Raw genomic sequence first — 12,518 nt, 5'->3', positions numbered from 1 at the left:
TACAATTTTTTCTGTAAATCTGTTCTAAAAATTAACGTCCATTATTATTTTTTGGGGGGAGGGACACAGTCTTGCTCTGTCGCCCAGGCTGGAGTATAGTGGTGGGATCTCAGCTCACTGCAACCTGCGCCTCCTGGGTTCAAGCGATTCTCATGCGTCAGCCTCCCCAGTAGCTAGGTGCCTACCACCACACCTGGCTGATTTTGTATTTTTAGTAGAAGACGTGGTTTCACCATGTTGGTGAGGCTGGTCTCGAACTCCTGACCTCAGGTGATCCACCCGCCTCAGCCTCCCAAAGGGCTGGGATTACAGGCGTGAGCCACCACGCCCGGCAAAAATAACGTTCATTACTTTAAAATAAACAAACAAAAACACGTGGCCGACGGGGGCGGTGCAGATCCGACCTTCCGGAAGCAAAACAGGGCTTTGTACCGAACAAAGATGGCGGCCGCCGGCGTCGGGAGGAGGGCTGCCCTGAAGAAAGATGGCCTCCGCGCGAGGAGGAACCGGAAGCGCGGGTCTGGCGGCGGTACTGGTTCGCGGTCGGCGCGAGAACGCGCAGGGTGGCGCGGGTCCGGGCATGAAGCTGGGCCGGGCCGCGTTGGGCCTGCTGCTGCTGGCGCCGTCCGTGGTGCAGGCGGTGGAGCCCATCAGCCTGGGACTGGCCCTGGCCGGCGTCCTCACCGGCTACATCTACCCGCGTCTCTACTGCCTCTTCGCCGAGTGCTGCGGACAGAAGCGGAGCCTTAGCCGGGAGGGTAGGCAGGGGCGGGGGCTGGGGCGGGGGCTGGAGGCTGGGGCGGGGGCTGGAGGCTGGAGGCTGGGGCTGGGAGATGGCACTAGGGCTGGGCTAGGACCAGGGGATGGAGGATGGAGGATGGAGGCGGGGGGATGGCACCGGGGCCGGACTAGGACTAGGGCTGGAGCGGGGCTTGGGGGCTGGGCGATGGCACTAGGGCCGGGCCGGGCTGGGGCTGGGGCTGGTGAATCGCACTAGGGCCGGGCTAGGACTAGGGCTGGAGCGGGGCTTGGGGGCTGGGGCTGGGGGATGGCACTAGGGCCGGGCCGGGATAGGGGTCAAATCCCAGGAGGGCCGGGCCTGGACAGAGCTGAGTCCGTGCGGGCCGGACCCCGGAAGCCGAGCGGCCCCTGCAGGATGAGGCCTGGCCCCTTGGCCACCACAGATGGGCCAGACTTCAGTTGGAGACCTGAGGAGCCGGGCTGCAGGTTGGCCTACTTTGTGCTAAGCTGGGGGTGGACCGGTGGTAACCTCCCTCCGAAGTGGGCTCTGCTTCCTTTATAGCCTAGCGGGAGACAGGAAGGATGGTGAGGACTTCTTCGGAGCCGACCAGGAGGGACCAAACTGCTTCCTTTCCCCGCCCTGCCTTGGGGTGGGAGGAGCAGCACAGGGGTTAGAGGTGCAAACTGGTGGCAGTGGCAGTGGCAGTGGCACCCGCACCAAGGGCCTTTTCGGGAAGGAACCGGGCCAGGGCTTTAGAATAGGCAGGACCAGCAAAGGGAGGGCTCCCTGGACCACCGTCCCCTCTGGGCCAGGAGCTTACAGACCGCAGTACTTGAGGTTTCACAAGGTGCTTGAAGAGCTAGACAGCTTTGCTGGCTTTCTCATGGGCTGTAAATGTGGCTGCCTTTTGTCACTGTTTCTTCCCCACTCCTGATTGGCTTTGTCTCCCCCAGCATTGCAGAAGGATCTGGACAACAAGCTCTTTGGACAGCATCTTGCAAAGAAAATCATCTTAAATGCCGTGTTTGGTTTCATAAACAATCCGAAGCCCAAGAAACCTCTCACCCTCTCCCTGCACGGGTGGACAGGCACCGGCAAAAATTTCGTCAGCAAGATCATCGCAGAGAATATTTACGAGGGTGGTCTGAACAGTGACTATGTCCACCTGTTTGTGGCCACATTGCACTTTCCACATGCTTCAAACATCACCTTGTACAAGGCAAGGATGGGAGTTTGGAATCCCTTCCTGGATGTCGTCGGGTTTGGGGTCTCTTTGTTGTGGGATGAGATTTGGGAATTCTGTGTTGAAATGAGTGAGCCCTGAAAACGGTTCACGTCTCAGTTCCCCTTGGAAAGGTGTAGAAGTTAGAGTTTGAGATGCGTGGAGCAGTTAACACCATCAAAGCTTTGTGGTGGGTTCTGAAAATCGGTCCAGTGAGTTTGTAGGGTCATGGGATTTTAGAGGTGGACATGATCTAATCCATCTTAGAGATCAACACATCTCACTCTTTTTTTTTTTTTTTCCTTTATTTTGAGACGAAATTTCACTCTTGCTACCCAGGCTGGAGTGCAATGGCATGATCTCAGCTCACTGCAACCTCTGCCTCCCAGTTCAAGCAATTCTCCTGCCTTAGCCTCCCAGGTAGCTGGGATAACAGGCTCCTGCTACCATGCCCAGCTAATTTTTGTATTTTTAGTAGAGATGGGGTTTTGCCAACTTGGCCAGGCTGGTCTCGAACTCCTGACCGCAGGTGATCCGCCCACCTCAGCCTCCCAAAGTGCTGGGATTACAGGCATGAGCCACCATGCCCGGTCACATCTCACTCATTTTGTGAAAGAGGAAACATATGTAGAGAGTCCTAAGTTTGTTGAACCTACTGTTGCAAACTGCCCTTTTTTTTTCTTTGAGTCAGGGTCTCACTCTGTTGTCCAGGCTGGAGTGCAGTGACGCCATCTTGGCTCACGGCAACCTCCGCCTTCTGGGTTCAAGCGAGTCTCCTGCCTCAGCCTCCTGAGTAGCTGTGACTACAGGCATGCACCACCACACCCGGCTAATCTTTGTATTTCTAGTAGAGATGGGGTTTCCCCACATTGGCCAGACTGGTCTCGAACTCCTGACCTCAAGTGATCTGCCTACCTCAGCCTTCCAAAGTGCTAGGATTACAAGTGTGGGCCACCTCGCCCAGCGGCAAACAGCTTTTATGGTTGAACTCACTGATTAGCAGCTTGGGCTTTGGTAGCAGACACATCTGGATTTGAGTCCTAACACTCTCCCAGCTCCATAGTCTTAGGACAGTTGCCTGACCTGAGACTCAGGTTCTGACTTACAAAGTGTTGCTTGTAACAATCCAGGGAACTGTGTCTGTCAAGTGTGTAACATGTGCCTGGTGCATGTTACAAATAAATGTTAACTGTTGCCTTTTAGATCCTTGTAGCAGACCTGCAAGGTGGGCAAAAGTTATTATTTGTTTATTTTTTGAGACTGAGTTTCACTCTTGTAGCCCAGGCTGGAGTTCAATGGCACGATCTCAATCTGGGCTCACTACAAACTCTGCCTCCCGGGTTCAAGTGATTCTCCTGCCTCAGCCTCCCAAGTAGCTGGGATTACAGGCACGCGCCACTACACCCAGCTAATTTTTGTATTTTTAGTAGAGACAGGGTTTCACCTTGTTGGCCAGGCTGGTCTCAAACTCCTGACCTCAAGGTGATCCACCTGCCTCTGCCTCCCAAAGTGCAGAGATTACAGGCGTGAGCTACCATGCCTGGCCTCAATCAGTTATTTATCCCTGACTGTATCCATGGAAAAATGTGAACACATTTTTCCCTTCTGTTTGGGTGAGCACGTGGGTCACCCACTGTCCAGCAGTTCTGTACTGAAATGCGAATGTTCCACAGGTGTGGTGGCTCACACCTGTAATTCTAGCATTATGGGAAGGCAAAACCGGCTGATCCCTTGAGCTCAAGAGTTCCAGACCAGCCTGGGGAACATGGTGAAACCCCATCTCTACTAAAAAAATACAAAAAAAATTAGTCAGGCGTGGTGGCACGCACCTGTAGTCCCAGCTAGGGGCCTGAGGCAGAAGGATGGCTTGAACCTGGGAGGTCGAGGCTGCAGTGACCAGAGAGCCAGTGCACTCCAGCCTGGGTGACAGAGTGAGACCCTGTCCCAAACAAACAAGAACCATTCTAGACGAATCAGGATGAGTTGGTCATCTTAGAACTGAGGCTTCACTAACAATAACTGTGACTTTAGGCAAGTTACTTCACTTGTCTGTGCCTCAGTTTTCTCATTTGTAAAAGAAGGAGCACAGTGGTAACTACCATGATGGGTTTTGGGAGGTCAGAGTAAAATGTTTTAAGAACAGACCAGGCGCGGTGGCTCACACCTGTAATCCCAGCACTTTGGGAGGCCAAAGCGAATGGATCACTTGAGGTCAAGAGTTCAAGACCAGCCTGGCCAAGATGGTGAAACCCCATCTGTACTAAAAATACAAAAATTAGCTGGGCGTGGTGGCAGGTGCCTGTAGTCTCAGCTACTCAGGAGGTTGAGGCAAGGGAATCGCTTGAACCTGGGAGGCAGAGGTTGCAGTGAGCTGAGATCACATCATTGCATTCCAGCCTGGGTGACAGTGCAAGATTCTGTCTCAAAAAAAAAAAAAGTTGTATGAACAGTGCTTAGAATATTGTTGTGTCCATAGTGCACGCTCAGTACATGTTCCCTGTTACTGCGTATAAGTTAGTAGGTCATCAGAGTAGGAAATCCTGGCTGCTGGAGCCTAACAAGTCTGAATGAATCCTTGTTTATTTCATTTTATTTTATTGTTTATTATTATTATTTGAGACGGAGTCTCACTCTGTCGCCCAGGCTGGAGTGCTGGAGTGTAGTGGGGCAATCTTAGCTCACTGCAACCTCCGCCTCCCAGGTTCCAGCGATTCTCAAGCCTCAGCCTCCCAAGTACCTGGGATTACAGTCACCCGCCACTATGCCTGGCAAATTTTTTTTTTTTTTTTTTTTTTTTAATGGAGTCTTGCTCTGTTGCCAGGCTGGAGTGTAGTGGCGTGATCCCAGCTCACTGCAACCTCCACCTCCCGGGTTCACACAATTCTCCTACCTCAGCCTCCTGAGTAGCGGGGACTATAGGCACCTGCCACCATGCCCAGCTAAATTTTGGTTTTTTTTTTAGTAGAGACAGGGTTTCACCATGTTGGCCAGGCTGGTCTTGAACTCCTGACCTCAGGTGATCCGCCCACCTCAGCCTCCCAAAGTGCTGGGACTACAGGCATGAGCCACCATGCCTGGCCCTAATTTTTGTATTTTAATAGAGATGAGGTTTCACCATGTTGACCAGGGTGGTCTCAAACCCCTGACCTCAACTGATCCCATCTGCCTCAGCCTCCCAAAGTGCTTGGAGTACAGGTGTGAGCCACCGTGCCCAACCTCACCCCCTTTTCAAATAAAAATCAGTATCCTCATGACATCCCACATTGCCCCTTTGATGACAAAAGAGCAGCAGCTCTGACAGCATCTGTGTGGCATCTCGCAGCGCGGGAACTGTAATCAGAGTATCGGGCTTTGGAGTGAGACAGGACTGGGCTCAGGTCCCAGCTCTGCCCTTACTCCAGTCTCTCGGGCAAGTGGAGTAAGCTCGCTCTCTGCCTCAGTTCCCTCATCTGTAAAATGGGTATGATAGTGCTCACTCCATGGGGTTGTTAGGAACAAAGAACATTTTGTGCATGTAAAGTTCTTAGTGCTGAGTGCACAGTGGTCTGTAAGTGAAGCTGCGGTTCTCAGTGGTAGAAGATGCTGATTGATGGCCCTGGCTGAGAACTTTGTGTTGGCTTTTTCCCCTTGTAATTCAGGATCAGTTACAGTTGTGGATTCGAGGCAACGTGAGTGCCTGTGCAAGGTCCATCTTCATATTTGATGAAATGGATAAGATGCATGCAGGCCTCATAGACGCCATCAAGCCTTTCCTCGACTATTATGACCTGGTGGATGGGGTCTCCTACCAGAAAGCCATCTTCATATTTCTCAGGTAAGGTCAGGGCTAGGACGTGATGGATGGGCCCCGAGCCCAAGTCTCCGAGCTCTAGGAGAAAACCCCATCCTTACCCGCTGGACTTGTTTTGCAGCAATGCTGGAGCAGAAAGGATCACAGATGTGGCTTTGGATTTCTGGAGGAGTGGAAAGCAGAGGGAAGACATCAAGCTTAAAGACATTGAACATGCCTTGTCTGTGTCGGTTTTCAATAACAAGAACAGTGAGTAGGGCCATCCCACCGCCAGTCCCATCTGGTTCCTAATCCTGCACCCAAAGTGTTAAAGCGTTAGGGTCACTGTCAGCATCACCTGGGAGCCGGGTAGAAAGAAATGCAGATTCTCAGTCCCTTTCCGAGTCATGAGGGGAATCTTTACTGACACACTCCAGGTAACTTTTATGAACACTAATGTTTGACAAGTGCTGTTTTATTTTTGTTTTTGAGATAGTTTTACTCTGTCACCCAGGCTGGAGTACAGTGGCATAATCTCGCCTCACTCCACCTCCGCCTCCCAGGTTCAAGCGATTCTTGTGCCTCAGCCTCCTGAATAGCTGAGGGATTACAGGTGCATACCACCACCCCAGCTAATATTTGTATTTTTAGTAGAGACGGGGTCTCACCATGTTGGCCAGGCTGGTCTCGAACTCTTGACCTCGGGTGATCCGCCCACCTCGGCCCCCCAAAGTGCTGGGATTACAGGCATGAGTCACTGCACCCAGCTTATTTTTTGAGACAGGGTCTCACTCTGTCACCCAGGCTGGAGTCCAGTGGTGTGATCTCAGCTCACTGGAGTCTAGACTTCCTAGGCTCAAGTGATCCTGCAGCCTCAGCTTCTCATGTAGGTAGAACCACAGGCTTGTGCCACCATGCCTGGCTAATTTTTTTTTTTCTTTTTTTTTTGTAGAGACGGAGTCTTCCTATGTTGCCCAGGCTGGTCTTGACTTCCTGGACTTAAGTGATCCTCCCGCCTCAGCCTCCCAAAATGCTGGAATTATAGGCATGAGCTACATACCTGGCCTGCTGGGTTTTTTTTTTTTTTTTTTTTTTTTTTGAGACGGAGTCTCACTCTGTCGCCCAGGTGCGATCTCGGCTTACTGCAAGCTCCACCTCCCGGGTTCACACCATTCTCCTGCCTCAGCCTCCCAAGTAGTTGGGACTGCAGGCGCCCACCACCACGCCCGGCTAATTTTTTGTATTTTTAGTAGAAACGGGGTTTCACCATGTTGGCCAGGCTGGTCTCGAACTCCTGACCTCAGGTGATCCGCCCGCCTCAGCCTCCCAAAGTGCTGGGATTACAGGCGTGAGCCACTGCACCCAGCCAATTCCCCCATTTTCTTCAGCTACATGATTTTCTTTTTTTTTGAGACAGAGTCTCGCTCTGTCGCCCAGGCTGGAGTGCAGTGGCAGGATCTCAGCTCACTGCAAGCTCCGCCTCCCGGGTTCACGCCATTCTCCTGCCTCAGCCTCCCAAGTAGCTGGGACTACAAGCACCCGCCACCTTGCCTGGCTAGTTTTTTGTATTTTTTAGTAGAGACGGGGTTTCACGTGTTAGCCAGGATGGTCTCGATCTCCTGACCTCGTGATCCGCCCATCTCGGCCTCCCAAAGTGCTGGGATTACAGGCTTGAGCCACCGCGCCCAGCCGATTTTCTTTGTAGAAGAAAGAGCCAGTAGTTGAGCAACAAAGGCTGCCAAGGGCAGCTCAAGGGGAGAGATGACCTGTTAGTTTTTCCCTTTCTCTTCATTGCCCAAGAGCAACAGCCAAATAGTGGTTGGACCCTTATTTTGTGCTGGGCACCGTGTGAAACACTCTGCCTGCGGATTTCACTCAGTCTTCACCATACCCCGTAGTGTAGAGACTGAGAGACTCAAAGAGATGTGGCAGCTTGCCCAGGGCTGTGCAGCCTGTTCAGTGTCTCTGATTCTAAAACCTGAGCTGTTAAGTTTTAGCTCGCTACTTCTCCAGGGAATGTCATGAGACCTTTGACCTTGAATCTGGGGAGGCGGAAAGCCAGCATAATGGAGGCTCACTCACTGGCTAAGACCTGTGAGTTGTGCAGGGCTGCCTGTTCAAGCCTTTGCGCTTCAGGTTCTGGAGATGACAAAAACAGAAGGGCTCATTTGAGACAGACTTGCCAGGAAATTCATCCTACAGTTAGTGAAGAACATGGGGTACCGTATGTCATTGTGTGCAAGTGGAATACTACTGAGGCAAGACAAGCATTTTGTAACATGTTGGATAGTTTCTTGCCTTGCCAAAAAACATGAGCACATGCAGCAGAGACCTTAGCCTAATGCTGAGGCAGATGAGCCCAGTGGCCTCGAATCCATGCTGTGGAGGTTACACGGCACTCAGGAGCGCCAGCCTGGGAGTCGGGCAGCCCTGGCCCACAGACTGACTGTGGCCTCAGGCAGATGGCTGAACATTCATTCAACACATGTATATGGAGCATCTGGTAGGTGCCAGGCATCATACCTAGGACTGGGGACACAGCAGTGAACAAACACAGAAATTCTTGCCCTTATAGATCCTACATCCTAGTGATAATAAAGAAAGAAAATGTATCAGATGATGCGGGATAGATACGTTGATGTGTGTGATGTGTTTGTGTGTATACATGCAGTACATATGCACACATCACACATGTACACACATGGATATATATATATATATCTTTCTCCCCAGCGCCAGGAGAGGAAAAAAAGAAAGGCTTTGGGGTGCAGGGTAAGGATGGGCTCTGCTTTAACAGAGTGGACAGGGAAGGCTCCCTGTGAGGGTAGCATTTGGGCTGACCCGAGGGAGTGAGCCATGTGGATGTCTAAGGGAAAAGCATTCCCCAGTGCGGACAGCACATTCAGGGGCGTGAGCAGGGCCTGTGCTTGGAGTCACTGTGGCTGGTTGAGGATAAACAGAGGAGGGGAACAGGAGGTGATAGAAGAGGCGAGATTTGGGGTGGAGGTGCAGACCGTGGAAAGCCTGGTGGGCCATGGTGAACCTTGGGTCTTATTCCAAGTGGAAGAGAGAGGCCTGGAGGGTCCTGGGCAAGCGGTGCTGTGATCTGACAAGGCCTTCACAGGACCTTGCTGGCAACTGGGCGGAGGACAGACCCACAGCCACAGGGCCAGGGAACCCAGCGTGGAAGTAGTGGGGGTGGAGGGACATGGTCGGGTTCTGGGTGTGTTTCGAAGGTAGAACCTGTACGACTTCCTGCAGAATTGTATGTGGAAACGAGAGAAGAACCAAGGACCTGACTTGAGCAATGGGAAGGGTGGCGCTGCCATTGAAGGGAAGGGACAGCAGGAAGGACAGGCGAGCGCAGTGGACTATGGCATCAGGGCATCAGAGCAGAGCCGCGAAGCTCCAGGGAGGCCATCAGGCTGGGAGGGCAAACTTGGGAGTCCTCAGGAGATAATTGTAAAGTCTCAGGGTTGCCTGAGGTCACCTGTCATTCCTGGGTCTGAGGTCTGCTGTCATTCCTGGGTCTGCGTGGTTGGGTCCTTGTCGCTCGGGCTCTGCCCTGAGGTCCCGCCCAACCTGCTCCACCTCCCGCTCTCCATGTCCATTCTGCTGTGCGGCGTTCGTCACTCCAAGCACCATCTGAGACTGTTTCCTGGTTTGTCGGGTGTCTCCTGCCCTAGAGTGGTAAAGCCGTGAGGGCTGTCTGCCCTCAGCTGTGTCCCCAGGCCCAGGGCGTGCCTGGCAGAGAGCAGGCCTCTGAGAACCAGCTCGTGATAGCGAGACTGCTCCTTGTTCCCATTCAGTGGTTGGTTCTGTTCTTTCCCTGGCCACAGGCTCCACTCTATCAGTCAGCCACACATTTATTGAGCACCAATTGTGTGCAAAGCACTGTTGGGCATGAAATGCATTAACCCAGTGAATGAGGAGGAGCTTGGGTTGGGGACGGAGCCCCAGAATTACATGGCAGAGCAGAAGGGAATCAGCTCACTAGAAGACACGCGTGGGCTGGTGGGCGACGTAGTGTGTGCTGTGTCATCTGGGGCTGGGAGGAGGTGTCCTGGGTCAGGAGTTCCAGGAGCCCAGGAGGAGTGGATGGGGCAGGTGCAGAGCCAGCCCACATTCAGGGGAGAAAACACGGCCAAGGCCAGGCCTTCACGGAGCCCGGCGTGGGCTGCACATCCGCACTCCTGAGGCTAGTTTTGGTGCCCGCATGCTCTGCAGGGGCTGGGCACTGTGGCAGCGGCAGCAGCCTTCCCTGTTAGTCCAGCTGCTGAAACTCCAGGGGGAGTAAATTACCAGCGTGGCTGGTAGTCCTTCCCGGGAACTCTTCTTGCCTCCTGCTTTCTGTGGAACTCTGCCTTCCCCACTGCCTCTGCTTGTTCCTGGGCCCCAGGACCTCTTTCCCATCTTCAATCTCTTAAGTCATACCTTGGGAGGCCTCCCCCAGCCTGCAGTGTAAAGAGGGTGTCCCTTTCCACTGTCACAGAAGGATCCCAGTGTGCAGGTGCCTGTTAACATCTGCCTTCCCCACTGATCTGGAGCTCCACAAAGGAGAGGGCACACACAGTAGGTGTGTGTGGGATGGATGGGAGGGTGGGTGGGTGACCCCAAGTATGTGTATGTGGAATGGATGGGAGGGTGGGTGACCCCAGTAGGTGTGTGTGGGATGGGTGGGAGGGTGGGTGACCCCAGTAGGTGTGTGTGGGATGGGTGGGAGGGTGGGGACCCCCAGTAGGTGTGTGTGGGATGGATGGGAGGGTGGGTGACCCCAAGTATGTGTATGTGGAATGGATGGGAGGGTGGGTGACCCCAGTAGGTGTGTGTGGGATGGGTGGAAGGCTGGGTGACCCCTAGTAGGTGTGTGTGGGATGGATGAGAGGGTGGGTGACCCCAGTAGGTGTGTGTGGGATGGGTGGGAGGGTGGGTGACCCCAGTAGGTGTGTGTGGGATGGATGGGAGGGTGGGTGACCCCAGTAGGTGTATGTGGGATGGGTGGGAGGGTGGGTGACCCCCAGTAGGTGTGTGTGGGATGGATGAGAGGGTGGGTGACCCCAAGTATGTGTATGTGGAATGGATGGGAGGGTGGGTGACCCCAGTAGGTGTTTGTGTCATGGAGGGGAGGGCGGGTGACCCCAGTAGGTGTGTGTGGGACAGATGGGAGGGTGGGTGAGTGACCCCCAGGAGGCGTGTAAAGGGTGAGTGGGTGGATGTGGATGAACAGCACCTTGTTTCTTCTTCCCAGGTGGCTTCTGGCACAGCAGCTTAATTGACCGGAACCTCATTGATTATTTTGTTCCCTTCCTCCCCCTGGAATACAAACACCTAAAAATGTGTATCCGAGTGGAAATGCAGTCCCGAGGCTATGAAACTAATGAAGACATTGTAAGCAGAGTGGCTGAGGAGATGACATTTTTCCCCAAAGAGGAGAGAGTTTTCTCAGATAAAGGCTGCAAAACGGTGTTCACCAAGTTAGATTATTACTACGATGATTGACAGCCATGATTGGCAGCCGAGTCTCTGCTTGGAGTTGGAAAAGAAACAACACTCAGTCGTTTCTCGCCTCCTCCCCCAGCTCCTTTCCCTGGAAGAGGAATCAGAGTGAATGTTTCCTGTTTGATGTGACAGGAATTCTGTCCCCGGCATTGTTTCCACCCCCTGGTGCCTGTAGGCCACCGAGGGACCATGGGCAAGGACATGAAGCTTCCCCAGCCCACACAGAAGGAAGGAGCCAGCTGCCAGCCCACTCATCGCAGGGCTCATGATTTTTTACAAATTATGTTTTAATTCCAAGTGTTTCTGTTTCAAGGAAGAATGAATAAGTTTTATTGAAAATGTGGTAACTTTATTTAAAATGATTTTAACCATTATGAGAGACTGCTTAGATTCTAAGTTGTTGGCCTTGCGTGTGTGTTTTTTAAGTTCCCGTCACTATAACATATACTGTGATGTATCTTTACTGGAAATGAGCCCAAGCACACGTGCATGGCATTTGTGCCACAGGAGGGCATTGCTGGGGATGTGGCTGGAGCACGAGCCAGCTCTGTCCCAGGATGGTCCCAGCGGACGCTGTCAGGGGCAATGAAGTGTTTAGATGAAGGACAAGTAGGTTAAGAGGACGCCTTCAGGCACCACAGATAAGCCTGAAACAGCCTCTCCACGGGTTTTAACCTTAGCAACAAAGGGAGCTGTGGGAATGATTTTGGCAACACTGTCAACATTTGTTAGAAGTATTTCCAGCTTGTCACTTGCCAGCCACTCTATTTTGCAAAAGGTGACCCTTCACTGTCCATTCCGAATGAGCCACATGTGCTCTGCTGGATTCTAAATTATGTGAATTTTGCCATATTAAGTCTTCCTCATTTATACTATTTTTTGTTACATTCAGTCAAATCCCCGAAACCTCCTATAAAGCTTAGCTGCCCCTTCTGAGGATGCTGAGAACGGTGTCTTTCTTTATAAATGCAAATGGCTACCGTTTTACAATAAAATTTTGCATGTGTCATTGGTGAGTACGTTTTTGAAGAGGGAGAAGTGGCCCCTCCACTGTAGGCCTTGTGAGGTGAGGCTGCGAGTGAAGACCAGCAGAACAATCCAGGTTGGAAAGAAAGTCTCACCCAGGGATCTGAGGATCTTACGATGGCTTTGTCCCCTCGCCCAGTGGTCTGGGAAGTCGCCCTCCATTGTGCGGTTCCTGGAGCTCCTGACACCCAGCCACGGAGTTCAAGTACAGCTGAGATGCCAGCAGGAACAGCACTGTAGACTAAGGTAAGCAGTGTGTC

At 52.6% G+C, this 12,518-nt stretch overlaps 1 protein-coding gene across 1 annotated transcript; it reads left to right on the top strand.

Annotated features, from left to right (window-relative positions):
* The first annotated feature begins 393 nt into the window (after positions 1-393).
* Positions 394-12,241, top strand: TOR1A (torsin family 1 member A). Its single transcript, XM_031654636.1, has 5 exons — positions 394-758; positions 1,696-1,961; positions 5,603-5,778; positions 5,876-6,003; positions 10,982-12,241. Exons 1-5 carry the CDS (start codon positions 485-487, stop codon positions 11,230-11,232), a joined length of 1,095 nt encoding a protein of 364 aa, XP_031510496.1. The 5' UTR covers positions 394-484; the 3' UTR covers positions 11,233-12,241.
* Positions 12,242-12,518: the final 277 nt, after the last annotated feature.

This window comes from Papio anubis, chromosome 13 (genome assembly GCF_008728515.1).
Source record: "Papio anubis isolate 15944 chromosome 13, Panubis1.0, whole genome shotgun sequence".
Lineage (NCBI taxonomy): Eukaryota > Metazoa > Chordata > Mammalia > Primates > Cercopithecidae > Papio > Papio anubis.
This window is presented reverse-complemented; position numbering and strand designations above follow the sequence as displayed.

What these genes read in the sequence shown, in the direction of transcription:
- TOR1A (XM_031654636.1), top strand. Translation starts at nt 485, where the DNA reads ATGGCCTCCGCGCGAGGAGGAACCGGAAGCGCGGGTCTGGCGGCGGTA. An exon ending in GCGGAGCCTTAGCCGGGAGG is followed by an intron (nt 759 to 1,695) that starts GTAGGCAGGGGC and finishes TGTCTCCCCCAG; the next exon opens with CATTGCAGAAGGATCTGGAC. An exon ending in GCCATCTTCATATTTCTCAG is followed by an intron (nt 5,779 to 5,875) that starts GTAAGGTCAGGG and finishes CTTGTTTTGCAG; the next exon opens with CAATGCTGGAGCAGAAAGGA.